Consider the following 25,969-nt stretch of genomic DNA (forward strand, 5'->3'; position numbering starts at 1 on the left):
GACAAGGGGATCACTCACCCACCTCTTACACCACTGGCCCTGGCTCTAAAGATTTCTTCCACTTGAACTGCACTTGGGGTCTCCATGCACAACTCATCAAGGCTTGAGTATGTCATGACCACAGATTGATCTCTTGCTCTAATGCTTCCCAGGAAAAGGGTCACTGCTCTTTTAGATACTCCATATCCACCCCATTCAATTCCTATTTGACTACAATATAATCCCATCTCGGGACACTAATCCCCTGGGCAGTGACAGCAGATTGTCTTTCTATCAGGGTAGAAAATGATAAACAAAATCTCTCTCTTCTGCTTTCAGGGACAATTTAGTGCATGGAGAGGGGGAAAAATGAAAACAAAAAAAAAGAGAGGTCTCGCTACAGGGAAACGTGAGTGTACAGTGCTATTTCTTAAAGGCACTCCTCATCCTTTCCACATTAGCCATGTCACAGCTGACTTTCTCTCTTCCTCTCCCTTATTGGAAGTAGCTGACATCTGGGTAAATACTCTGTTCTCTTTCACTGAGGGCTCAATCCCCTCCCATCATTTGTTAATTAAATTTCAATCAGAAACAAGTGTGCATGTCTCCCTGGTAATACAGACTCAAGCTCCCATCAATATCTGTGTCCAGCATTTGGCTTTTATTCCATCTATTCACAGTCCTTCACCTCTCCTGTCTCAGGTCACTTTGCAAGGTTCTGGTTCTCAGGTGCTTAGGAAATTTAAAGGTTTTAGTTTTGAGTTCCTGAATGAGACAGCCCACAATGAAAGACTCCAGGCTCCTCCTCCCCCTGTCAGATTTAGCCCTGGATAACCAAGAAGTTGGCACTGAGAGGAGTGGGGTGAGAAAACCTTGTCTTCTTACTTCTCAGTGAGACAAACACGGTGAGGCAGTGAAGAAAGCTTCTGGTGTCACAGACTTCCACACTGTGTCCTTCTCCCATTTTTCAGCTGCTGGGACACCACAGAGAAGAAAGCTGCACCCCTCCCCATCACTACGGCTCTACCACACTACTACACTGCCCCAGGCCTCCGTGGTCCCGGTCCTCCCGTGACCTGCCAGGCCAGGCTGTGTGACAGTCCACAGGGCCCCATGCACTCAGAACTCATCTCTGGCCCGTAGCACCTTGGGGTGCTGCTTCCTGTCCAAGCCAGGCTTCTGTCTCTGATCTGCAGGCTTGGCTGCACGGCCGGGAGCACGAGGCTCTGAGGAGGATCTGCTGCTGCCATCAGTTCCCTGATGTTTATCTCCACCAGGCTGGTCCTGCTCCATGGCCCTCTGCTCCATCAGCTCCTCTGCCTTCACCTGTTCCTGCAGCAATGGAGACAGAAATTATGTGAATCCTCCTGCTGGGGTCTGGACGAAACACACCCACCCGACCTCTCCAGAGCCCAATCCCCCTCTGCCGGACCCATCCCAGGCTGGCCCCTCCGCCACACACCCTGTCCAAGGGCAACCCCCAGCTGCTGCACTGTGCTCTGCCCCAAGGGAAAGCCCAGAAGCTGTTCCTCAGTGGGATTTGATCTCACTTGGAGGTACTTTGTCCCTTCAGCATGCCCTTCACCTGCTCAGCGTGCTCCGGGGAGTGCGTGTACCAGAGGGCAATGGCGCAGCGCCTGCCACGCCTCACGGCCCACACGCCATGGGGGTTCTCCTTGCCAGAGCTGAAGGCCACCAGCCTCCCACACTTGGGACGCACCTCGGCCTGCCAGGAGAGAGACAAGAGACTGTAAAGCCAGCAGAACCCTGCTCTGGAGTACACGGTCCTTCTACAATAGTGACACTGCCTGCAGGAACATGGAGGTGCAGAGAGCTGCTAGGCATCTACGGCCAGTCTGCGAGCAAGGCACGCCTTGGAGAGGGACAGAGAGAATCAATGGGACAACAAAGGTCACAGACACCCACGGACTGGAAAGAGCCTGGAAAATCTCAGCTAGGAAAGAGTCAAACTCTCCCCTGTCTGAGATTTGCCTTAATTTCCCTTTAGCTGCCCCTATTTGAATCTGCCACTGCACCAGCACTGGATTGTTTTCGGAGTGGTGGGATCCAAAACCAACCAGTTTCCTCCTGCACAGACTAAGTCTTGCCCTCAGTCCTCTCTCCCTCTTTTGGCCAGCCCCAGACTTACTGTGACAGTCACAGTGTCCATTTCAGTGAAGAAAAGGCCTCCACCTTGGAAGTCATCATTGAGGTAGAGAATGCCACTGTGGACAAAAAGAAAGAGTACATATGTACGGTGAAGCTTATTCCTCCCAGGTGCTTCCCCACACTCCCTGTCACAGGTTGAAAAGCAAGTAGACCAGTTAGTAGGAGAATCCATCTGAGGGAGTTAAATACAGCAGTGCCTAGCTCAGGGGAGTCCCTGAGCTGCAAGCCACAGGAGGCTGGGAGAGTATGCCAGGGAATTAGCTCTACACACTTGTCCCGTTTTATTTTGGCTTGTTCTTAATCCCCAGCAGCATGCATCTGTGGCACTGTTGTGACAATGCCCTGGGCTTGATAGACATTGTTCTAACCTGTTGTTTATGTTTCAAGATTGGGAATAATCCAACTCCTGGAAGAGGAGACTGATCAGCAAAGAAAGCCATGTCTTAACATCCAAGGAATTTCAGGGTAACATTAGAATTGGAATGATCAAAAAGGGGCCTGGTGCATGTAGAAAAGAAAATTAAACTAAGAAACTTCCTTACTAAAGTTATACAAAAAGAGAAGCAATGAGGCCACTGTACAGCACAGGTGAGACCACAGTCAAGTAGGTGAAAGAATGGACCACAAACTGCCCAGTTTCTTCTTGGTATTCAATTAAGCTACTAGAACACATCAGAGGAACAACAGAGGCTCTTAATTAATGCGACTGAGAGGAAGAAATACAAATGAACACTGTGGTTGCTGAAGCAATGTTAAGGACCTAAGGGCAGTGAGAGGATTACCAGCCCTGGAAGCCAGGAAGTTGTAGCTCTTCTGCCACAGGATTTTAATAAGGCTGTGAAGCCAGAGGGGTGACATGAGTAGAGAAAAGCAAGGATAACTCTCACAGGTCCAAAGGGACAGGAAGACAGGGATAATGGTTGAAGCATAAACAGTGTTATCCTGACCTCAATAGTCTGCAGGGCTTTAAGATTCCATTTCTGAGAAGGGTAATTGGAGGACAAGAAGCAAATGGAAAATGGTCTTAAAATGTAACATTGGGGTACTAAAAGCAGATTGTGCTACCCACATAATGTTTGAAAAAATAGTTCATTTTCCAAGGAAACACTACATGCTCAATCTCAGCAGTTTGGACCGTGGTAAAAGGACTCAGAATGGTGCCATAGGGGAAATTTCTAATGAAAAGAGAAGGTGAAGATGAGCATGAACAGCACACAGGGACCAGTGCATTGCTGGCATCCAAAGGAGCACTGTGCACCCAGAGCAGCATCACTGGAACTCATGGGCCCCTGGGTCCAATCCTGCTCAATATCATCATTAATGCCCATAGCACAGATTTACAGGAAAGATCCAGGAAGTTTGGAACACAGGCACTTCATTCAAAAGGACACTGTAAGAGCTCAGCCCTTAAGCTGGTTGGGCAGTCACAGCTCGAGCTGCAAGAGGACAGGGATGCTCCCAAAAATAGCTCAGTGGCATAGATCCCCAGAAGGTATTTTACCATCCATTCAAGTGGAAGTTAGAGAACCCAGGGAGCAGTGAAGGGACAGGACAGCTTTCTCACAGGAGGGACAGAGATCTAACTGGTTACACAACAAAGTCTGGTAACTTTACAATCTGGTTATTCCAAGTAAACACTGGTATCCGAAGGGAAACAACTCAGTGATAATGGAATTCCCTCTAAGTCGCATCTCTTCATCGTATCTGCTTAGAAGTTTCTGCTCTGGATACAGCTACATTCAAAGAAAAGACAAGTAAAATTTCTGGATGCTCAGGGATGAGATGGCAAGTAGGAGGAATCAGCTGTAGTGAACTGACCTCATCTGGCTGCAGTGTGCAACAATGGCATCACCATTAAACTATATTTCAGGTTCTTTCACAGAGGAGTAACAAAACCTGCCACAGGCTGGAAAAAACATAAACTCTCACGTGGAATGGAAAAACCCAACACAAAGCAATTGCAGTGAATCTTGAGAGAATAGTCACTGAAGTACACTGACTGCTCAAACAAAAGGAATCCAAGGAGCTTGACTATCCCTTTCCTGTAATTCACAGAATTCTGTAAAAGATGGAACTCGACTACAAGAAACAGCCTGTCAAAAGGGCTGGCAGCTGACTGTAGTACTGTGGCAGACCCACAAGACAGCAGTTTGATATCATGGTTCTAATCTGTGCAGCCTCCCAGCCTCATTCTGCTCTCTGTTAAAGCTGGCTGTGTCAAGCAAGGAGGGGAAAAAGGGCAGGTCTTCCCAGCCCAGGGAAGGTGTTTCACTCCTTTTCAGCTCCTTCTGAAGCTGCTGATGCAGGCTTCTGCCTGATGCTACAGTCCTGGATGGCTTTGAGCCAACCATCAGCAGGTTTCTATAAGCGAAGCTCATCCTCTGATGGGGCCAGGGATATCTTTGCATGATCTAATGCAGGTGCTCTTACCTGTAGTCCCTGTACACATAGGCAGGAGGTTCTTTCCAGCACTCTTGCCCCTCAGGATCCAAGAGACAATTGTCAGCATGGACAGGATGACTAAGATCCATGCGACCTTCCTGTTCTCCTGAAAATATACAATAAGGAATATGGGCATTTTCAGCTTCAAAAAAGAATAAAGCAGAGAGAAAGGGGTACCGTGAGAATAAAGGGATGATAGTCTCCTGAGAGCACATGGCTGGGAGTGAGGAGACTCTCTGGGAGACAGGGACTAACAGGATGAAAGGTTCTTTACCGTCTACAGCTCTGCGGCACACAAGGTGTGTGAATGAAAAATGGAGTTTCTTGCCAGGAGTGAAATAGGATTCTATGATTCTCCGAGATTTCTCACTAGCCTGCAGAAGCAATTTGGCGTCTCTCCATTCCACGTCCCCATTCTGGGCCAGCTACAAGTGAAAAACAAGTCTGTTACAATACTTACAAAGACACTCTAAGAAATGATACACGTATACAGCACAGGAGAAGAGACCTTTGTCTCGTGTGGTCACTCAGGCAAGAAAAGAAGACATTTTCTCAATTATAACTCAGGAGTACAACTGTACAGCACAGCAATTATTTCCTTCTCCTTGGCCCACGAAGCCACATCTGGAAAGCTGCATCATTTTGGGTCTCCCACTACACAAGAGATACTTGGAGACTGAAGTGAGTCTTGAATGAAGAGTCCTAAGATGGCAGGAATGTTGGAACACATGACTTAGAAAAAGAGGCTGAAACACATGGCTTTCTTCAGTCTAGAGAAGAGAAGGCCAAAGGAACATCTAAGTACAGCCCCCTGTCACCTAAAAGAGGGTTACAGAGGAGACAGAGACAGTGTCTCCTCAGAGAGACACACTGAAAAGAGGCAGCAGATAAAAGCTGCAGCAAGGGAAATTTTGGCTAGATATGATGAAAAATTTCGCCCTCACAAGACTGGTACAGCACCAAAAAAGGTGCCCAGAGAGGCTGGACTATCTCCACCCTTGGAAATGTTCAGAACCTGCCTATGCAAAGGATCGAGGGATTTCATCTAGCTTTGGAATTAGACATGCTGCAAGCTGGAGGTCAGATTGGAGATCTCAAGAGGCTCCTTCTACCTTAATTTATTCTCCAACTCTAAACTAAGCACGTCTGTAGAGCTACCTCACAGAGACAAGCAGTCCCCAAACCCTGCCTCACAGAAGAGAAAGCACTTGTCAAGCCTTCCATGTACAACATCCCTGAATGTGACTGAGGAGGAAGCAGGCCAGAGGAGACCACAAGTGTTGTGAGGGAGACAGACACCCATGACACCACCCACAGTGCAATCCACAGAACAAAACACTCAGGTGGCAAACTCTCTTTCTGGATAATTAAGAAGGCAGCAGACTCACAGATGCATTTTACCTGCACGGCCTTCAAAACAGTTAACCCTTCAAATCTCTCATGTGGAGTGTGAGGCGACCGCCTCGCCCGGTATCCATCTCCTGCTTCCCCTGCTGCCTGGAACAGAAGGATACAGATGACATGCATTAGGCTGCCAGCTCTCCTCCATGCAAGCCCTACTGCCCTGCCTGCTGAGGAGGAAAGTACACACACAGGAGTTCTTACAGGATCCTGGCCTCACCTTTGTCAGTCGGAGAAGGTCCTTACACTCAGACTCTGTCAGCACTCTGTCAAACACAACCCTCTGGGTTCCATTCATCTGCTGGGAATCCATTGTGACAGCAATACCCTCAAAAGGCAGAGCACCTGTTGAGAAGCAAGCACAGATAGGCATGAGCAGGCTTTGGACAAGAATCCCTCAGACACCACCCCCAGCCTGGATAAGGAAGTGGAGAGACACTCTACATTCTCTGAGAAGACAGGAGAGTTCCCCAGAAGAGCCCGCTCCTCGCAGACCCCTCACATGCTTCAGGGGAACCAGAGCACCAGCTGGGGAAGCTGGCCTATAGCACGTGCTTCAGGAGCCAGCAGAGACTTGGGACTTGCTGGGAGAGCAGCAGGGAGCTGGGGGAAGTTGAGTGCACTGTGGATTGCAGCAGCAGAGCAGGTCCAGCCTACTGGAGTGAGGGTCTGGAGAAAAGAAGCAGGTAAACACCTCCATCAACCCTCCTTTCAATCATCTTTCATCAACATCTTATCCAAGAATTATCTCTGGTGAATCTTTCTGTTTTCTTCACCCCAAAGAGAAGCACTGGATATTAGCTCATGATTTAGCTTTTTGATCTTTGGCCTTTTTTCCCACCTTCTCTGACCTCTGCATGACGAGAAATGCCCTCATCAGGCCCTTAGAAGGCTCTGCTCTCACAAGTGCCACAGCAGAGAACCACTCGGGGTCATTTCAAGCAAAGACTCCATGACTGAACCCTTCAAGAGGCTCTGTATCCACACATAAGAATAGGGGACCAGCAAGAACATGAGACTCTGCACTGCAACCTGCATCATTCAGCCACAAACCCCTTGGACTTCTGCTTTTCAGGGAAAGGCTTGCCCAAGCTACATTGTCTGCTTCCAGTTTCCATTTCTTGGCCCCTCCCTTCACGTCCCTTTCAGAAAAGTGTTGATTGAAGTTGGGCTGGTGGAGCTGAACCAGGCTTGGTGTAGACACTGCTGGCACACTGAACAGGGATCTGCATGTCCACAGGCTTGTCACACATTCAGGCTGTCCTCAGCTTCTCCAGCCACACTGCCCTTTGAGTTTGCATGCCAGAGATGTACGCAGTGAGATTTTGCAAGACTACACATGCATCAAAGAGGAAGAAAAGAACAGTAAAAAGACTTGCTGAGCCATTCAAGTCAGTCTGCATCTATGCTAGCATTCAAATGTCTGAGGGTGGAAGACAGCATTTAGCCTGAGTAAGTCTGGCTGACTGCATCCAAGACCTCCTTCAAGCTCTTTTACTCACCCCTCTTCTCCCTCTCTTCCACATCCAGAGTTTCCTGCTTTTGCTTCTCCTGATCCTCTCTCGGGAGCAAGGGAAAAAGCAGAGACCAGGGCTGTCAGTACACAGAGCTGTACCCAACCCTCCTCTGTAGCAGCATTTCACATCCTTCCCATTCCTTTTGTACCCATTTCTCTATGTATTACTGTTCCTTGTACCACCCCTACTTATACTGCAGTCCTAGCTGACCTGCCCAATCTTACCTGTGTTTCTCCCTTAGGTTTTCAGGAATCAGCTCATCTGGAGTCCAAAGATCCTGTAAGGAAAAAGCCACAGGTGGTTCAGTACACAACAAACCTTGCACTGCTTCTCCAGTGAGTATCAGACCAACCACTGTGGCCAACTTCTCAGGACAAATTGAGCCAATGCTTATGGTTACAGCGGCAATTTCAAATTAACTTCAGTCCTGGAGCAGAAGAAAGGCGTTAAAGATCCACCTCATAAGGACTTGGGGGTCCTCCTCATCAGCATCTGATCCTTTCTGAATCATGGCCTACTAAAGTGAGTTCTGACAACTGAGATTGTGAACAATTGGTGAAACCATGTCAGGAAGGTTAAGATGATATTGTTACTTACAGGGTCATTAAAAGTTTCTCCCAGATGCTCCACTGCATAATATATCAACTTCTTCTCCATCAAAGATCTCTGCACATAATGCTGAATACTCTAAGGAAGCAAAGAGACTGTCAAACAACCACCTCACAAAAGACACCCCCATCCCTGTCCAGGGCAGAAGCCTGTCCCATCCCATTGCTGTGCAGTTAAAGCCTGTTTTTGTCCTGAAGGGACACTGACTGTGACAGACTAAACTTCAGTTTCTTCAGTCCTGGCCTTGGTGCATGTCTGCAGTGAAACACCTTCCCCTTTTTGTCTCTTGGACTGCGATCTTGTCCTGTGGGACAGGGGAGGACCAACAAGGACAGACCTGGAGCTGTAACTACCTGTCTGGCTGTGACAGCCGCATCCTCTCCCAGCTCTGTGCGATACCGCTTCATCTTCTCCAACATGGGCTCATCCATGGGATAGAACAGCAAGTAGGAAGCAGCACATTCAGCAGCCAGTGTCTGGTTCCCAACTTGTGCAGGGACAGAAAAGAACAAACACAGCTGTCTCTGAGAGACTTGAGCAGGGATGTTTACAGGCCAGCAGCACCCAGTATCCCTGTCAGGACCTGGCAGCTGGCCTTACACCAAGTACACACCAGCCCCTGCCTAGCAGGGCCTCCACCCAATGATGGGAATGAACCTGGTACAGAACAGGCATGCCTTTAATACTTATTGGGAGCTGGTTTAGAAGAAACAGATTAAAAGCAAGCGTATTTTGAAAGAGAGATGGTCCCACTCCCTCATGCAACAGACAAGATGAGGGGTCTAACAGTGTCTTTGAGATACAAGTTTTACCAGTGGTCTGACAGAGGAAATAAGAAACAGTTGGGTCACAGTGGGGAGGAGCAGGGGTATGCAAAAGAAGGGCTGAGGGATGTGTGAAGTGACAGAGTGACAGGATAACCAGTGTCATGCCAGGCCATCAGTTCAGCAGGTAGGGCTGCCTCAGAAGGAACATCACTGCTGAGGTGAGATGCATGTGTAGCCTCTAGGCAGGAAGTGGGAGCCTGATCTGGAGCCATGTACTGAAAAGGAGGGTATAGAACACTCAGCAAATAGCTAGAACAAGGTCCTGAAAAAGTCTGCTAGAGGAAAGACATGGGAACAGCCTCACACCACAGAAGCTGGGCAATGAGACTAAATGAGACCACATGGGACATCTCGCAAGGTGGCCACAGTCCTGAACAGAGGTTCTGGGAGAGTTAGGGGGCAAATAGAAGTAGAGCTCAGGTCAGTGTGCCATTTTTCCCCATGACAAGCTGCCCTCCAGGATCAGAGACAAAGGACAAGTGTAGGGGTGTCACAGCACAACCTGCTGATTTGTGGCTCTGCTCACCCTGGCTGTAGGCAAACTGCAGCAAATCAAGATGAGAGGGTATGAAATCTTCTATGGCAGAAATTCTCCCCGGCTTTGTGGCAATTTCCAGGACGCACTGCTGCCTGCACTTCAAAACCTGAATATAATGGGCTGCAAGAGAGAAGAGCAAGAAAGGCAGTAGACCACACTTATTCCAGACAGGAGTGCTGGATGATGGGATGTGCCCAGTGTGGGGAGCACAGCTTTCCTACCCAGCCCTCTGTGCCTCTAACACTACCTGCAATGGCTTCATAGAGGCCAGGCTGCATTTTCTCCTCCTCGTCCTCATCCTCCTGAGGCCCTTCACACAGGGCACGACACTCTTCCAGGGCTGACAGGGCCTCTGAGAGTGACTCCTCCAGCCTGGCCACAGCCTGCAGGTACTCATCTGCATCATAGTGCTGCACACCAGTCTCATATGCTTCCTGTGAAGGACAGATCCAGGTCCCCTCATCAGTGTGGGTGACACCAAAGGATGCCCCAAGACTTCTGAGTCGTTCATAGGATGGTGCTGACATAAAGGGGCCCGCCTGCTCCTGCACAGTCAACCACACAGTGACAGCAAATCCCAGGCTAAAGCCAAATAACTGTCATCAAAAAGTCTCTCTGTCACACTTGCAGTGGTTTGTCCTCACCTTGAAGAGAAGGCTGCAGGGAGATCTTCCTGCAGCCTTTCAGACACAAAGGGGTCTGAGCAAGACTTTAGACCAAGGCCTGTAGTGACAGAATAAGGGGTAATGGTATTAAACTGAAGAAGTGTTTTGATGGAAGATAAGATATTTTTTGGACTGGATATAAGATACTTTGATGATGACTGATAGGAGACAGTGAAGCAGGTTGCTCAGAGAAGCTGTGGATGTCCCATCCCTCAAAGTGTTCCAAGGCCAGGTTGGATGGGGCTTTGAGCAACCTGATCTAGTGGAAGGTGTCCCTGCCTATGGCAGGTGACTTGGATTAGGTGATCATTAAAGGTTCCTTCCAGGCTAGATCTCTCTATGATTCTGTGTATGGGGGCCTGTCTCAAGCCATGGCCTTTGTGTGGGAACAGATCAGGGTCCCGGACCGGTCCCTAGGGTGGAATAAGAGCTGCTCATGCATGGCTCTGCACTGAGCCCTCACCCAGTGTGGTGTGGCCTCCAGGTCCTGGAAGCTGTCCGACTTCACCCCTGACATTCGCCGGTACTTCTCGATGTCCTCCCGCATTTGGAGGTGCTGGGGATTAGCCACGAAGAAGGTGTGAGCGGCAGACACGGCCTGATCCAGCTTCTTCAGCTGTGGAGAAAAGGCAGCAGTGCCTGTTATGCTCCTGCAGGTCTCTGCTGTTCACACCCACCCCTCACCCCAGCTGCTTCCCGGGTTCACAGAATCACAGAATGGGTCAGATTGGAAGAGGCCACAGTGGGTCATCTGCTCCAACCACCCTGCACAAGCAGGGTCGTCCTACAGCACATGGCACCAGATTGCATCCAGATGGTTTTGGAATGTCTCCGGTGAGGGAGATTCCACAACTGCTCTGAGCAATCTGTTCCAGTGCATGGTCACCCGCATAGTAAAGTTCTTCCTAATATTCCATCTAAAGGTGGAATTTCTTGTGCATCACTTTCTGCCTGTTGCCTCTTGTAGTGGCTGGCACCAGTGAGAAGAACCTGGCTCCATTCCCTTGGCAACCCCCCTGCAGATATTTATGCGCATCAACAAGGTTCCCTCGAGGCTGTCTCTTCTCGAGGCCGAGGGAAAGGCGCTCACCCCCCCGGCTGCCCGGCGACCCTCCAGGAGAGCCGTGCCACGCCCGTCCCCTGCCGGGACAGCACCCCGGGAGGCGGACACTCCCACCCGTGCCCGGGGCCGGTGCCCACCTGGAAGAAGGCCACCTGCAGGTAGTTGTAGGGCTCCCTGCGCTCGAAGTCGCGGCGCACGGCGCGGCTGGCGCGGTGCGCGGAGGGCGCGGGGCGCAGCCGCCGGCCCAGGCACTGCTGCAGGCACCGGGCGCGCTGCAGCACCGGCCCGAGCAGCGCGGCCTCCCAGCGCCCGGGCCCGCCGCCCAAGGGCTCCTGGCGGGCGCAGGCGGCGCGGCAGGCGCGGCGGGCGGCCCGCAGCCCCGCGTAGCTGTGCAGGGCGCGCTGCAGCAGCTCGGCCGCCCGCGCCCAGTCCCGCGCCAGGTACGCCCTCACGCCGTCCGCGTACAGCAGGTCGAACGGCACCAGCCGGCCCGGCGACGTGGCGGCCGCGGCGGCGGCCAGGAGGCTGAGGCACAGCAGCGAGGCCATGGCTCCGCGAGGAGAAGGCGGAGGAGGAGGAGAAGGGGTCCTGGCGGGCCCCGGGCTCGGCCCACCCCGGGGGCGGCGCCGGTCCGGGGCCGCGGTGGGCGGGAAGGCTCGGCCCAGGTCCCGCTGCGCCGGCCGAGAGCCGCCGCTGCCTCGGGGGCTCCGGTGCTGCCGCCGCTGCGTCTGTCGTGCCCCTGGGTCCGGGCGGACCTCCCCAGCGCGAACCCTCCCTTTGGGGTGGGTCACTCAAAGGCCTCCAAGGACGCCTCTCCTTGGAGTCACGCTTGGACGCTTCATACTCCCATCACACGGAGAACTGCTTTGGGCATGATGGGCTACCTATCTCCCTCTGACACTGCCTCCCCTGGGACTATGCCAAACCTTTGCCCTTGGCTGGAATGACAGCCAGCACCAGCCAGAAGGTCCATCTCCCACACAGTACTCTTGCACCTCCCTGCCAAGAACTGTGTCTGGGGTAGGAGCCTGCTCCAGACCTCATTACTCCCAGCTTTGCTGGTGTGGGCAATTGAGGGGGACATCCCTCAGAAGCCTCTGTCAGCTTTCCTGTTTGGCTGAGAAGTTCGGGCCATCTGAAGTTTCACACAAAGTTTGCACTGGAATCAACAGTTTGCACTGGTGAAATAAGATGTTAAGGGTCAGGATCTTCTTGGAGAGAATTCAATTCTTTCCAAGCCTGGAGTTGCTTCAAAGCAAAACCTTTTGCTGAGAAATGTTAGAAACCCGAGGCTTCTCCTGCTTAGCACCACATCTGAAATGGACAAAAGACCTTTCACCCAGTCTCCCATGACAACTCCTCTAAGGGCATTATTCACTTTCCTGGGCTGCTAAGCATCTGCTGCCTTTCAGAAAAACTGACAAGGAAGGATGAAGAGGGAGGAAAGGAGCCTCGCACATTCTGCATTTCCCTTCCAGAAGCCTGTGAAGCTTCATTAAACACTGGGCCAATAATTTTGTTTCTATGGAAACAAAATTATTACTAATATAGTATTTTAAAAACAGACACACGATTGACACTCCAAATATAGAATTTTAATACCATTCTGCGCCTGCCTTGTCTCTTAGGGCAGAGCGGATGCGAGGGTGGAGTTCACAAAGGGACGGGACTGGCAAGGGTGCCAAGTGGCGGTGGCAGCGGTGGATGTGTTTGTAACCTGAGAGCAGGCACAGGCTGTCTGTCCGTCCGTCTGTGCTCCCTTCTGCGGATCTGTCCCACTTCTCTTTCCCCCACCAGCATGGGGTGCCGTGTTTTCTGCCTGCCGGCGAGAAAGATGAGAATGCAAATTAGTGATTGGGTCCCGGGACAAAGGGAACGCTTGAAGTTTTATTTAAAAACTGTGATGGCACTGAATGTTTTTGATGCTGTCTCTCATAGTTTGGGGTCCTGGAAGGTCTGTGGCTCGCAGGCCTCTGGGGTCCTTTCACATGGCACCTGCTCTCCATCCTGCAGATGCCAGACTTCGTTGCCAAGCACAGAGCAGCGCCGTGGCCGGTCGGAATTCTCCTCCTCCCTGCTGCCGAGGGAGAGGCGGCGGTCGCGGCGTGATGCGAGCAGGAGACGGGAGTGCCGTGGGCTGCAGGCTGGGCTGGGCTGCGGCGTCTCGTCGATGAACGTGGTGATCTCATCTCGGAAGAAGCAGGCGCTGGAGCTGGAGCCCCGGGGCAACAGCCCCCCCTCCAGAAACTGCCGTAGGGTCGTCAGCTCATCTTCTGGGGGCCGCCGGCGGTGCTGGTAGTCATGCAGCTGGGGAGGCAAGAAACCGGGGCCCCCGGGCTTGCGGGGGGTGGAAATGCGGATGTCGTCAGATGAAGACCACTTGTGTAGGAAGGATGGAGCAGAGCGGTGGGCGGAGAAGATGTTAGTCTCATCATGTGACATTCTCCGTGAGATAGGGACCTGGAAAACAGAGAAGGGGGCAGGTGATGGAAGACTTGAAGAGTCAGAACAGGAAGGGAGTAGCTGAGGTTCTCAGAGAAGAGAGTCAAGAAGACACAAAGGCGTGGGAACCTGACAGAGAAGGAAGTGGGTTGTGGGGCTGTCCTGCTAGCTCTTGGCTCACCTGCAGGTAATGCACCTTGTCCTGGGGCAACAACATGTGGTGCATGGGCAGCAGCTTGATGTCCCGAGAGTCCCGTTTCGCAGCTGCAGCGCCGTTCGCATCGAATCTCACTTTGCAGATCCTGCCATCTCCATAATCATCACACACACCATCTGTTGGCAAAGACAAGAACGGCAGTCAACACTTTTCAGTCAGAAGAGGAGCATTATCAGGGCACCTGGACACCATCCTAATGCTTATCTGACTTGTGCTGCCCTACTTGCAGCCCTCAGGGCTCACCTCTGAACAAGGACCTTGTCTTTCTGCTTGCAGCAGCATTAAAGCACCCACTGAGTGCCTTATTTCTTCTGTCTTGCCTTTGAATCGCTCACCGCCAGGTCTTGGACCCTTGAATGAGCGAGTTGGGCTGAGGCCCAGCATGTCACTTTGGTTGTGGTTTGGCAGCCACACACAATGTATGTATGCTTGCAACTAGTGAGGAGGATGTTGCACTAATGCTTCCTGGATGCTAGTCCTAAGGCTACGAGCGGCAGAGCCCTCCGCAGAATAAATTTTCTTGTGGTTGCTGACTTCAAGCGGTAACATGAATGTCACTGAGCCACCCACAACACCACAAGATCCTTTTCCCAAAGACCCCCCCTCCTTCCTCTGTAGTCTTTTGGGGAGGTTGGTTAGTGAAGAAAGGTGATTGTGGGTTGGTGAGGAGCTTACCATCCTCTGTGTCTTCCTCAGACATGATAGCCACACACTGCTCCCACACGGTGCGGAGATCTGCTCGGTAGCGCTCGCAGGACCAGATGAAAGAGGGGAGCAGCAAGGTCTGCACCATGGAACACCAGAGCACAGCCAGAACCATCCAGGTGGGGGCTGTATCATAGCGCAGGCTGAAAAAGCTCACGACCTTTAAGGAAAGAAAAAGCAACAATGCCAAGGAGACAGAAGTAGGGATCAAGGCAGAAAGGTAACACGAATCAATTCTGTAGTAGAACATAATCTGTCTCTGAAGGATTCATCAAGTAATTATCCTGTGTCCCCTTGAAAACCTGCTCCTGGGGTCTTGCCCCAGGTTTGCTGGACCATATTCCAAGCTGTCATATCTCTAACATGAGACCTGGTGCTAGCATCCCTTCTTCCTGTGCTCATTACCAGCTGGAGCTAAATAGGTGCTAACAAAGGACACAGCCGCTGGGGAAAAAAATAATCTGTGACTCAGCCTCTCCCCTTTTAAGGGTTCTTTTTGAGAACTTCTCCAGCTCTCCAATTTTGCACAGAATCGACCGGCTAGCCAAAACCTGAATGCTGCCTACAGCCACACAAGCAGAAGGAAAAAGACAACTGGATGCATCAGCTGTTAAAGCTGGTGTATCAGAAGCAAACTGGAGAAATAGAAATCTCATTGTTTTTACAAGTAAGTTGGCAGAAGAATTTCCTCTCCTCTTAGCCACTTAAAACTTGCACAGTGGTTTTAGCTGTGTGGTGTGTATTCCCCAGGCTTAGATTTAAGAAAATGCTGCTGCGGAAGGATGAGAGAATTACTGCAATCTTTTTAAAACCACTGCTCAGAATAACACAGATTCAGATGCGGCAGTTCTGCGGCTGGTGGGACAGGAGAGATCCTTCTCTAAAACTTGAGAGAAAAGCAAATCTGCTTTAACTGCAGACTCTGAAGGCAAAGGGAGAAGTGGATGCTTACCAAGATAGGCACCCCAGTGAGCGTGTCATACAGGAAGACAATGGCGCTTATGAGGTTGGTCATCTGCAAGGAGGTCTTGGCTGACTCGGAGCCGTCCAGTGAAGACCTCCTTTTGCCTCGTACGTCCTCCACCACAATGGCTGGCACATTGAAAGTGGTGTGTGCTGATGAAGAGCAGGACGACGCTTCTTCTGCCCTCTGATGGTGGCAGCGGCGGCGTCTCCTGTGTGCCCACAGGGTTTGGTAGAAGGTGATACCCACGCACACCAAGCCCATGACGATTCCTCCGAGCAGCAGGAGGCTAAAGCAGACGCCGAAGCCCAGCCCTATTTTGCTGACAATGAACTGGCAGCCACGGGCATAGTAGCGCTCGCCGTTGTTGTGCCAGCCGATGGAGGGCAGGGTGGAGAGGATGAACGACACCATCCAGATCCCCATGACTGCGTGCAGAGCCTGCTTCTTGGCATTGCTCAGGCGGTAGTTGACTGGCCACCTCACCATCCACATCCGGTGGTAGGAGAGGGAGGCCACTGTGAAGCAGGTGGCCAGCGCCAGGGTGTAGTAGGTGGAAACAAAGACCTTGCAGATGCTTTCGTTCCAGTCGTAGTCGGAGGACTCGCGCCGCAGCTGCACCACGGCATAGGTGGTGAGGGGTACTGCTGCCATAAGGATGTGTGTGCCAGCAAGGAAGCATAGCAGCAGCTCCAAAGGCTTGTGTTTCTGTTGTTTGGCCGTGATGCTGAGGATAATCCAAGAGTTGGCCAAAAGAGCTAACATCCCACATGCCAGCCACCACAGCGAGTTGTTGTGCAAGGTGGACTCTGATTCAGAGTCCCCCATGCTGCCAACCCTGCTAGACTGCACCCTGCCTCTGCTGCTGGGATATTGTAAGAGGGTGAGTGGGACTCGGCACTGGGGGAGCCACGTCTCTCCTCATCTGCTGCTGCAATGTGAGTTGTTTGCACGCTGGAAGGGTTTCTCAAGGCATTGCCACCAGGTGCTAGGCAGAACAGCCGTCAACTCTGTCTCGCTTCCAGTCTTCTCTTTCTCTCTTATTTGATTATATTTCTTCCCCTTGTTCTAACTTTTTCATCTGGTTTTTTTCCTTTGTTCTCTTTCTTTTTCTTTTCTTCCGCCTTTTTTGTCTCTCATGAACACTTGCCAGTGCTTCTTCCCTCACTCACTTGGGCTCACTTTTTTTTTTTCCTCCCCATCTATTACATCACTCTCCTTCACTCTTCTCCCAGATAAAAAGCTCTCCTTACTTCATGTGCCCACCAGACACCTTCTGATTCAGAGGCCACCTTCTGCTGGGACTGGTGAAGGCCACACACAAACAGGGACTCTTCTAGGGACTCCAAACACTTCGTCAGAAGCAAGTGCCTGCTTCCCAGTGTCCTAGGGAATGAGGAGCTAGGCAAGAGTTTCAGAGATGACAGGAAAAAGAGCAGAGGTCCCGATGAAAAAGTGAGGGTGGTGCATTCACTGAGTGTAATTCCCCTCTCACCAAATGCCACTGTGCTGGTGGCCAGGTAGAGGTTCCTGCCAAGGCTGTCAGAGAGCTATCAACGAAGAGGGAAGGGTGAGAAACAACCTTCAAAGGGCTCCCTACCCAAGACCTCACTGCTCTTTCACTACATTGTCCTTTTCGCTGTTCTCTTTTTGCTGGTCTTTAAAGCTTTCCTGCGCAGGGCACAGCTGGCAAACAATAAGGAGATGGCAGGGAGGGAAAGATCCTTTTCAAAGGTTCCCTTGGAGATTCAGGGCATGAGTTTCACTGTAGAAGAGAGCAAAGAGAAAAAGTAATTTAAGATCATTCTATCTTCGCAGATCTCTCCCTCTCTCTCTGTCTCTCTCTCCTTGCCCACACTAACACCTTGTCATGATTTAGACAGTGTGGAGCATTCCCTATGTCTTTCAGGGAACAGAAGAGCCAAATTTGCGCCAGTCCCTGCACAGCTCAGGCTGGACTCTTGTCCCCACCAACTCAATGCAGTGCTGCTGAGACGCACCACGCTTCCTGCCCTTCCAGTCCTAGGCTCCCTACCCAAAGTGTTGCTAATGCCATTTCTGCCATGGAAGGTCTGATCTGCATCATCCCTTGCAATTCCAACCCTGCCATCCCCATGCATGTGCTGCTACACCTCTTGTTTCAGCAGTACAACTCCCACAGCTCCAGTAGTCTTTGGAACTCAGCTTCTCTCTGCCAATGATCTGGTTTTTAACCTGCTGCTCCTATCCATGGGTGCATTCCACCATTCCAATGGTACCCTGCCATTCCACCTTCTTGACACACAAGTCTTTCAGCCACCTGTTTCTGCTGGAGCAGTTCTGCTCTCCAGAGACCCCCACAGTCACAAACCCAGGGAACAAGACTACTAACGTATTCCTGAGACTCCTTACCTTTGCCTTCCCTGGTCCTACCAGTCAGACCTCCTTCTCTGTCTTCATCCACAGGGGACACCCAAGGAGTATATTCCAGGAAGGTACAGGCTTGCTCTGTGCCTTGACCAGAGCAGATGTAAACTTAATCTCTACGTGGATAGCTCAGTACCCAAGCCTGAGCTAATGGCTCAGTTGCCACCCCCCTTTTCCTTCTGCTTCTCCGTTATTTTCTCACCCTCTCTGTGACCACCTGAGGCTTTGCCTCCGTTCCCCCCTGCTTGGAGCATTTTGCCATGACTGGACTAGCGATGCCCGCATTCTACTCTGTTTCATCTTTTTCCCCCCAGTATCACCACTCTTACAGTTAGGCCTGTGGCCTCTGGAGACAGTTACTGAACTACCCGTCTCTGATAATCCCAGGGGAATGAATTTCCTCGCAGCTTCTCCTTCTGCCGCCCTTCCCACCCCAGCTTGTTCTGCTGGCCCACACCGGTCCCTCGATGAGGCTGGAATCCTCCTGCTTCTGCTGGCTCTGGGGCCCAATTCTGCTTCAAGCTGTGCTCCTCCCGCTCGCAGAGACCGGAGTGCCCCCGAGCTAACGCAGGATGCCCAGGTCGGGGAAACCCGTCCTCACCTGGCCGCGCTCCCTGGTGCACCCCACCGCCCATCCCACCAGCGGGGGAGAGCACGGGAGCCGCTGGCGGGGCCGCCGATGCAGGGGAGGCGCGGGAGGGGGCTCGCAGGGGAAGGTGACCCAGAATGGTTGCAAAGGAGCGCGCAGAGAGCCGGGGTGCGGGGAGACGCGGCCGGCCGGGCCGAGCCGCTCCGCTGCCCCGCCGCCCCCTCCCCTCGCCCCCCGCTCGGCAGCCCAGCCACGGCGGGGCTCCGGCCGCCCCGAGCCTCGCCTCGCCCGCCCGGCGGCGGCGGCGGAGCGCAGCGGCTCGGCCGGGGCTGGGCTGGGCTGGGCTGGGCGGGGGCCGCGGAGCCCGCGGGGCGCCCCGGGGCGCGGCCGTGCCCGGCGGCGGCGGCGCCGCCCTGCGCCCGGCGGAGCGGGGGCCGCCGGCGGCGGAGCGGGGGCCGATCGCGGCGGCGGCGGCGGCGGCGGGGGCCGGGGGGACCCATCTTACCTCTCGCCGGAGCAAGCGCTGCCATGGCGACGGGCGCCCCGCGCGGCTGTGCGCGCCTCTGCCCGGCTGTGCCGGCCCCCGGCCCGGCCGAGCCGCCGCAGCTCCGGCCGCCGCAGGCAGCCGCCCCGGCCCCGCGCTCCGGCCACCGCCGGGCGGGGCTCGGCGAGGGGCGAGGGGCGGGGAGCGCCGGCGGGGGACGGCGGCGGGAGCACCGCCGGGCCAGGCAGCCAGGGGGCGGGACGGGCGGACGGGCGCGGGAGCCGCCGCCCCGGCACCGGCCCCCGCCCCGGCAGCACCGGCCCCTCCGCTGCTCCCGACGGGCCGCGGAGACGGGGCGGGCTGCGGCCGGCCGTGCTCCCGGAGCCCGGCTCGGACATGGCCCAGGCTCGGCGGCTCCCTGTCGTGTGCAGCCCTCCTGCCCCACGGGCCGGCGCCGCCCCCACAGGGCCGCTCGCGGGACAAGAAGGCACCGGCTCCCTTTCCCAAAGAGGGATGTGAGGAGGCACCCGGGCCGTGCGAGATGTGGGGGGGATGGTTGCAAAGTGAGAAGAAAGGCAAAGAGCTGGTGCTGCAAAGGGTGCTTGGAGGGCAAGGTACCCAGGGCATCGGATGTCCAGGGTGCCTTTGCACAGCTGCTATGGTGGCCTCTTCCATCACCAACCAACAGTGTGGTCCTACACACAGGGAAAAGGCAGGAGATAGAGTGGAAGTAGTGCTCAGAGAAATGGTTTGGTCATGTCAGAGGGGTAAACCTCCCATTCCAGCTGTGTCATCTCAGCCAGGAAAATCCTGGCTAGAAAGTCTTCACAAGACAAAAGACATCTCATTTTCCTGTTACCCGTCTTCCTACTGGAGTGAAGACACCAATACCTTCCTCGTCTTCATTCATTTTAGGGCCTGTTGTTTGCCAATATCTGTATCCTCCTTTCCTCCATCAGAACTGGGATAGGAATCCATGTTGGTGGTCAGTTAGGGTGCAGCTGAATTAGCACCTCAGTTTGGATTAGGAGAACATGAACAATTTAGGTGAAAGGACATGCAAGATGTGCAGCAAATGTGCTCTGACCACTATGAGAATTCAGCTTTGCTTTGGAATAGGGCTAGTCTGAAGTAAGTTCCCAGACATTTACAGTATGGCCAAAAAGTCTTCATCATCAGCTGCTTCCCTCTACAGATCTGCTCCTGCTTCACCACCCTGTTTGCTAAAGTGGACCTATGGATCCAGGATCTGCTCCATTTTATCACCCTGCTGACAGGGCAGATTTCATTTATCATTCTCAGTATTGGCTGAGGTGACCCTGAGTGTCTTAGATAGCAAGGAATTTCATCTAAGATTGGTAGGAGCAGCAGAGGGAGAGGCTCCTGAGGAAGAAAGCTGGAGGTACTGCTGGTTCTCGTGCCCAGGGGCAGCAGCCAAGGCAGTTCCAGAGGTAAAAAAGAGATTTGCACGGCAGTAGCTGTCGTGAGTAGGGTCTCTTTTGGAGACAGTGAGTAGAATGAGGAACCACTAGAATAGATCCAGCTTGGTATCAGGTAGGTGGTAAGAGATATTTTTGCGGAAGATAGGTTGTGACAATGCTGCCATGATCTGGCTTTTCCCACAGAGGAACAGTCTTGAGGTGGTTCAGGTCAGCTGGCAGTCCAGCAACAGCAGGAGCCAAAGAAGAGAGAAGGGACAGTAGTGTCCCCCCTCTGTCACTTTTCAACCTCTATCATTTGCAGGAGGTTTATGCCTTGAAGTGAGAAGGTCTGTATCCACAAATGTAAACATTTGTGCAGCTTCAATTGTGTCATTTGGATGAATTGCTTAATGTGATAACTTCCACATCAGTGTCCTCTTCAGATTCAGGAGCTGAGTCTCCTTAGCATGAGTTGTTAGCCTGCTTGTGTGGGTGAATAAATCCTCGTGTTCTCTCAGGGAAACAGCAAACCAAGCTTCCAGCACTTTCTGTACTGCCTGCCTGCCTCCTCTCACACAGGAAGGGACAAGCTGCAGCCCAGCATCTCTTCATGGCTTAGGCTACACCTGACAGAAATTGGTGAGCAGAGCTGGGTGGGAACAGTCCTCCAGTCTCAAGGAAGCTTCTTGTGTTTGCAAATTAGTCTGGGTTATTACTTTGAATGAAAGAAAAAAATTGAAGATTTACTGTGAACAGAACAAACTCTGTTGGAAGAAGAGCTCTTACCCTAGGGCTGTCACACTCCCAAGCAGATGCTTGTCCATCCATCTCATCTAAATGTATTTTAAAGATTTCCAGACATCTGGTTTCACTGGTTTTTTTAAGAGGGGCATTGTAATTGTGTATATCCTGCATATTGACAATGCACATGCAAAGGAGCACCAATACTCAGACCTGGAAATCCTGAAGCCTCACAGTGCAGGGTTCCCTGTGTCTCTAAGAAGTCCAGGCTAGAAATGTGACCCTCCCCTCCCCAAGACTGATCTCTTAAGAGGACTGACACAGCTGGGAGCAATTTTTAATTCCTACAGAGTCAGGCTGTAGTCTGACCAGCAACCTGCTGTCTAAAGTCTCAGCTCACTAAAATAGTCTAAGGCATCCAGGCCTGAAGAAACAGTGTTGTTACAATGTCAGGGTATGAAATGGTTTCTGGAAAAGTTCACTGCATAAAGATCAGTTATTTCTGGACAGCAGCTCTGCAGGTCCAGGGAAATGCACTTCCCAGAGGTACCTTGGATCCTTAAAGGAACAGAGCTCATTAACCAAGGAACAAACAGCAGAATCCTAAAAGCAGAAGCATTTACACGACAGCCAAATGTGCTTCACAGGGTTTTGATGGTTTGCAGCTCTTACTCAGGACTTTGATAGGGACCATGGGAGGTTTCATATGTTTCTCACAGATCATGGATGCAATTAAATCCACCCTCAGAGCCCCAACATGACTTATACAGCCTCCTGTGAGGCTACGTTGGTGTGCTTGCAAGCAGGTTTCCTGGCATCCTTCCTGGCTCTCTGAGCAGGGTGTGGTTAATGGCTAACAAGAACCCAGCCAAGCATCTCCCTCCAGTGACAGCGACTGCAATGTAGATTTGTCATATCCAAACCTTGGGTTCTATTTCTAGCACCATACAGCAAGATTTAGTGAGATTTCTTGGATATTTCATCTGCAAAATGGGCAATTGATAATAGCTCTCATGAGGGGACAGATGACTAGTGCTGGTTATGAACGTCACAGAAATACTTAGGGCTCACAATATATAAACTAGGATTTGGACTTGGGGATGCCTATTTACCACTGAGTGTTTTTACACAGATGGGCACCCTCAAAATATTTTCTTTTCTCTGTCATGTGCATAAATATTTGTATATGATATTTACCATGAGAAAAAGGAATTGCCAGGGTAGCCTTGTCAAATATATGATGTTGTGATGCTGCATGCTATTTTGCAGAGCTGTGTATGTCCTCTTTCTTCCCCCCATCCCCCTTCCCATCCAGTGTAATGCTTTGTGTGTTCTTCTCTTCTCAGTGTTAGGGACCCCTTTTTCATCCCTCTTGCTCTTGTGGCATCACTGGTATCCCAGCTCAGTGAATTCCAGTCTGTAAAAGATGTAAAACTGTCATTTCAGAATTTAATTATGCTGCTTTCCAAAATTACCGAACACTTACTTGTTTGTTCTCATACACAGAAAAGATAATTAGGAGCTCTTGAATCATTAGTCTGGGAACCCACAATATCTGGAAGGAGCTAAAATTACTTCTTTGCTTTAAATTTGTAGCACTGAATTGCAATTTTCATTTTACCTCTAGCTTCTCTAGGTATGTTGAGTTCCCAAGGCCAGAACAATCATTTAATTCAAACACAGCCTGGGCTTTCAGGAGCAGTGCTGACATGCTGGATGCAGCTGGCCCGTGCCAGGGAAGCTCTCTGGCTCCCCTTGTTGCTTCAGGTGGCGTGCTGGCCTCTCGGGAGCCACGGTCCCCACACAGCCAGCACCGCTGTTCCTGCTGCCCATGCCCAGAGCCTCATATCCACACAGCACACGGACAAGCTCAGAGGAGGGACTTCCCAGCACTGGTGCCTGAAACAGGCAACTTGACACGAGCCAGCTGGTGCTGAAGCATTGAGGAGCTGGGATTTCTCCTTTCTTCCTTTTTGATGCCTTGCCAGTGAGGCAATTTCTGCCACCACCTCTTATTCTGCTGTTCTTTCATTCTCCAAATCTGGAAGTACCTCTAAGACTTGGCCAAGCTGGCTGGAAAATGAACTGAAGGAGAGCCAAAGGCTTCTTCAGGGGGGATGCCAAGGAAGGATGCTGACATGCATGAGGCAAAGGCTGTGGTTTGGATGTGTTGCTCAGAGGTGAGCACACTTACAGACCCTGGGCTTCCTCCTAGGAAACACACTCTTGGGAATACCCTCAGAAAGGAGCCAGTCCAAAGCTGAACATCTTGGAAGAGTCTGGTACTCCAGCCCTACCCTCACCTTTGAGAAGGGTGGATGGAAGCTACTCTTTCTCTGCAGCAGTGTTAGGCTAATGAGCCATTCAAATAGACACTGAATACTGCCCTTCCTCTCCCATCCCCCCCTTCCCATCCCCAAGATAAAAAGAAATTAGAAGAGGCTGAAGTGCACAGCTTTTTCCCTTCTAGACCTTGGGAACATGGAAAGAAACACGCAGGGTCATTTGGCTCTGAAGGCTGAGGGATGCGAGTGCTCTGCTGCAGAGCCTGCGGGGAGCATGAGTCACATGGATCGGCTCGGCAGATCCGGGCTGACAGCATCCACCAAATCACCGCCTCACGCTGCACTCAGAGGGCAGGGATAAACTGCCAGGCAGGAGGGGCTGGGGGAGGTAGCACTGTGGGACGGGGTTATTTCAGCCCGAGTGTTTCCAGCTCAGCAGAACTGGACAGGGCAGTGTATCCTCAGCTGTGCCCAACCTCCTCCCTCCACTGGAGCAAGGAGGTCTGTGAATCCTGACTGGGGACCATTGGAGCTGGGTCCAAAGGACTGGAACATGTGCTTCTCCCTTCTGCAGCCCAGAAACATGGGGATCTGTAGTACCAGAAAGACTGATGTAATAGGAAAAATCAGCACCTCACATATTTTTCCAAACTCATGCTTTCTGCGGTATTTCCACATCACTACACAGGGCTCTTGCTGATATTGTCATTTTGTAAGTATTGCCATGTATGCCATCATCTCAGGGCTACTCTGATGAGCTGTCACCACATGATAAAATAAGTCTGTCATTGTGTTTGCTGCTTTGCAGAGTTGTTTATTGCTGTAGTGTGTGTCCTGCAAAGGCATTAATTCCATTGCATAGTGTAGATACAGCCTTGTCACACCTAGCAAAGGGAGAAGCCCCCAACACTTTCTTCTGGGGACTCATCTGCTTTGACACATTTTGTGCAAGCTTGTTCTTATCTGGTTTGAATCTCTACCTCTGTGCTGCCTTGAAGCCCACACTGAAGCTTTCAGTATTGCACTCACATGGAAAGCAAAGCCCAACCAGGACTCACTCTGTGGATGACTTTTCTCTCAGTCAGGGCAGTCTGTGCATCTAGGGAACAAAGGAGGAAAATGAAAAGACACAGACAGGAGAGCTGCCAAAAAAGAGAGATTTATAAGATTAGAGCCTACAGTGGTTTGTGCTTGCAGGTGAGCTTCAAGTAGAGTAGGGCAGGGTCACAACTTTTGAGATCAGGAGAGCCACTGAGGAATTGTGCAATGTTAAGGAAGGCCTATCATTTTTGTTACACTCGTGCAGATGGGAGAACTGGAACCCGTGCATCTGTGGATGCAGCTGTGCACTTAGAGACATCCCAGTGGCACCACCACATCTGCTGGCGTGCCAGCCAGGCCACCTGGGAGCAGGCAGAGGGACCTTCTGCATGGATGGCAGGGCTGTGAGCCTGAGTGCTCTTTGCAGATGGGTCCCAGCTGTGCTTGGGGACAGAACCTTTGGTCACTTGTGAGGACTCAGTGTGCCTCTGCCAGCCTGTGCAAGAGAGGAGAGCTGCATCCTGGCTTTGACAGCTGTCAGGCAGCTCAGGCACCCCCGTGTTCTCCGAGCACCGCTGCTGGCATTGTCTGCTACCCATGCATTTTATCCTGGGCAGGCCAGCTTTGATGGACCCTGTGCTGAGAAGAAATTAACTCTATACTGGCTGAAACTGGGACACAAGGTTTTTAATAAGCCCTGTTAGCTTAGTCTTTTATTGTCAGGCTGATTATCCAGCTGAAGAAGTCAAGGCTGGTGTTTTTAGGTGAAGAAGTGGTTGGTTCAGCTGTCAGTGCCTCAGGTGAGCATCTGAACTGCTGGAGATGGCTGCAGTGCTAAAGGAGCTCCCAACAGATGTTCACCCAGCCTGATTTTTTTGTCCCATCCAGGTATCAGGTGGTACAGGACAATCCCTCTGCTCCAGATACCCATGTGAGTTTGGGTACTCAAGCAGTTATTTAAGATGAAGAGTCTGGACTGCAGAAACAGGGGTAGTTTTTTGTTGAGGGGATTGTGCCAAGCAGTTTAGCATGACCATTACACAGACCACCAGTGATTTTGTGCTCATTTTCCCACATACAGCTCCTAAAATGGACATGTCCTTAAGCCATGATGATGCCTTGTTTAGCAGATTGATGGCTCCCAAGGTATCCAGGCAGTTCAGGGACGGGACAGGAGCAGGAGGAGCAGCTGCATGCACCAGGATATGCAGGCTTTTCCAAAATTAGTGTAGTCATGTGCATGCAAGCACGAGCTCTGGGAAGGAAAGTGATGTTGGTGTGGGCCTTTGTCACTCCTGTTTGAGTGAGGATGATGGTGGAGGAGCAGGTCTGACACCAGTGGGGCCCACACCTGCTGCCACAGCTGCCTGGGGCTATGTCCCCACCCCAGGGCTTGTGGGCTGGAGGATTCCCTGGGCTCACAGGTGCTGCCTGGGCCTGTCTGTTGTCTGTCAGTAACAGCGT

At 51.8% G+C, this 25,969-nt stretch overlaps 2 protein-coding genes across 4 annotated transcripts; both read right to left on the reverse strand.

Annotated features, from left to right (window-relative positions):
- Positions 1-617: 617 nt before the first annotated feature.
- P3H3 (prolyl 3-hydroxylase 3) lies at positions 618-11,773 on the reverse strand. Its single transcript, XM_036404345.1, has 15 exons — positions 11,348-11,773; positions 10,611-10,763; positions 9,730-9,916; positions 9,471-9,602; positions 8,471-8,604; positions 8,106-8,195; positions 7,733-7,785; positions 7,494-7,552; positions 6,212-6,336; positions 5,992-6,087; positions 4,865-5,015; positions 4,579-4,696; positions 2,129-2,204; positions 1,565-1,705; positions 618-1,311 (listed from the first exon to the last, which is right to left on the reverse strand). Exons 1-15 carry the CDS (start codon positions 11,756-11,758, stop codon positions 1,099-1,101), a joined length of 2,139 nt encoding a protein of 712 aa, XP_036260238.1. The 5' UTR covers positions 11,759-11,773; the 3' UTR covers positions 618-1,098.
- A 1,010-nt stretch (positions 11,774-12,783) lies between these two features.
- On the reverse strand, positions 12,784-19,160 carry GPR162 (G protein-coupled receptor 162). Of its 3 annotated transcripts, XM_036404334.2 has the most exons (6): positions 19,039-19,140; positions 17,930-18,031; positions 15,527-17,303; positions 14,545-14,734; positions 13,834-13,985; positions 12,784-13,670 (listed from the first exon to the last, which is right to left on the reverse strand). In XM_036404334.2, exons 3-6 carry the CDS (start codon positions 16,364-16,366, stop codon positions 13,143-13,145), a joined length of 1,710 nt encoding a protein of 569 aa, XP_036260227.1. In that variant the 5' UTR covers positions 16,367-17,303; positions 17,930-18,031; positions 19,039-19,140; the 3' UTR covers positions 12,784-13,142. The 3 variants fall into 3 exon arrangements, with proteins under 3 accessions (XP_036260227.1, XP_036260225.1, XP_036260228.1); XM_036404332.2 differs by lacking the exon at positions 17,930-18,031 and having other exon boundaries at positions 19,039-19,160; XM_036404335.2 differs by lacking the exons at positions 17,930-18,031; positions 19,039-19,140 and adding an exon at positions 18,546-18,665.
- Between the last annotated feature and the right edge of the window lie 6,809 nt (positions 19,161-25,969).

Source organism: Molothrus ater, chromosome 2, assembly GCF_012460135.2.
Source record: "Molothrus ater isolate BHLD 08-10-18 breed brown headed cowbird chromosome 2, BPBGC_Mater_1.1, whole genome shotgun sequence".
Taxonomy (NCBI): domain Eukaryota; kingdom Metazoa; phylum Chordata; class Aves; order Passeriformes; family Icteridae; genus Molothrus; species Molothrus ater.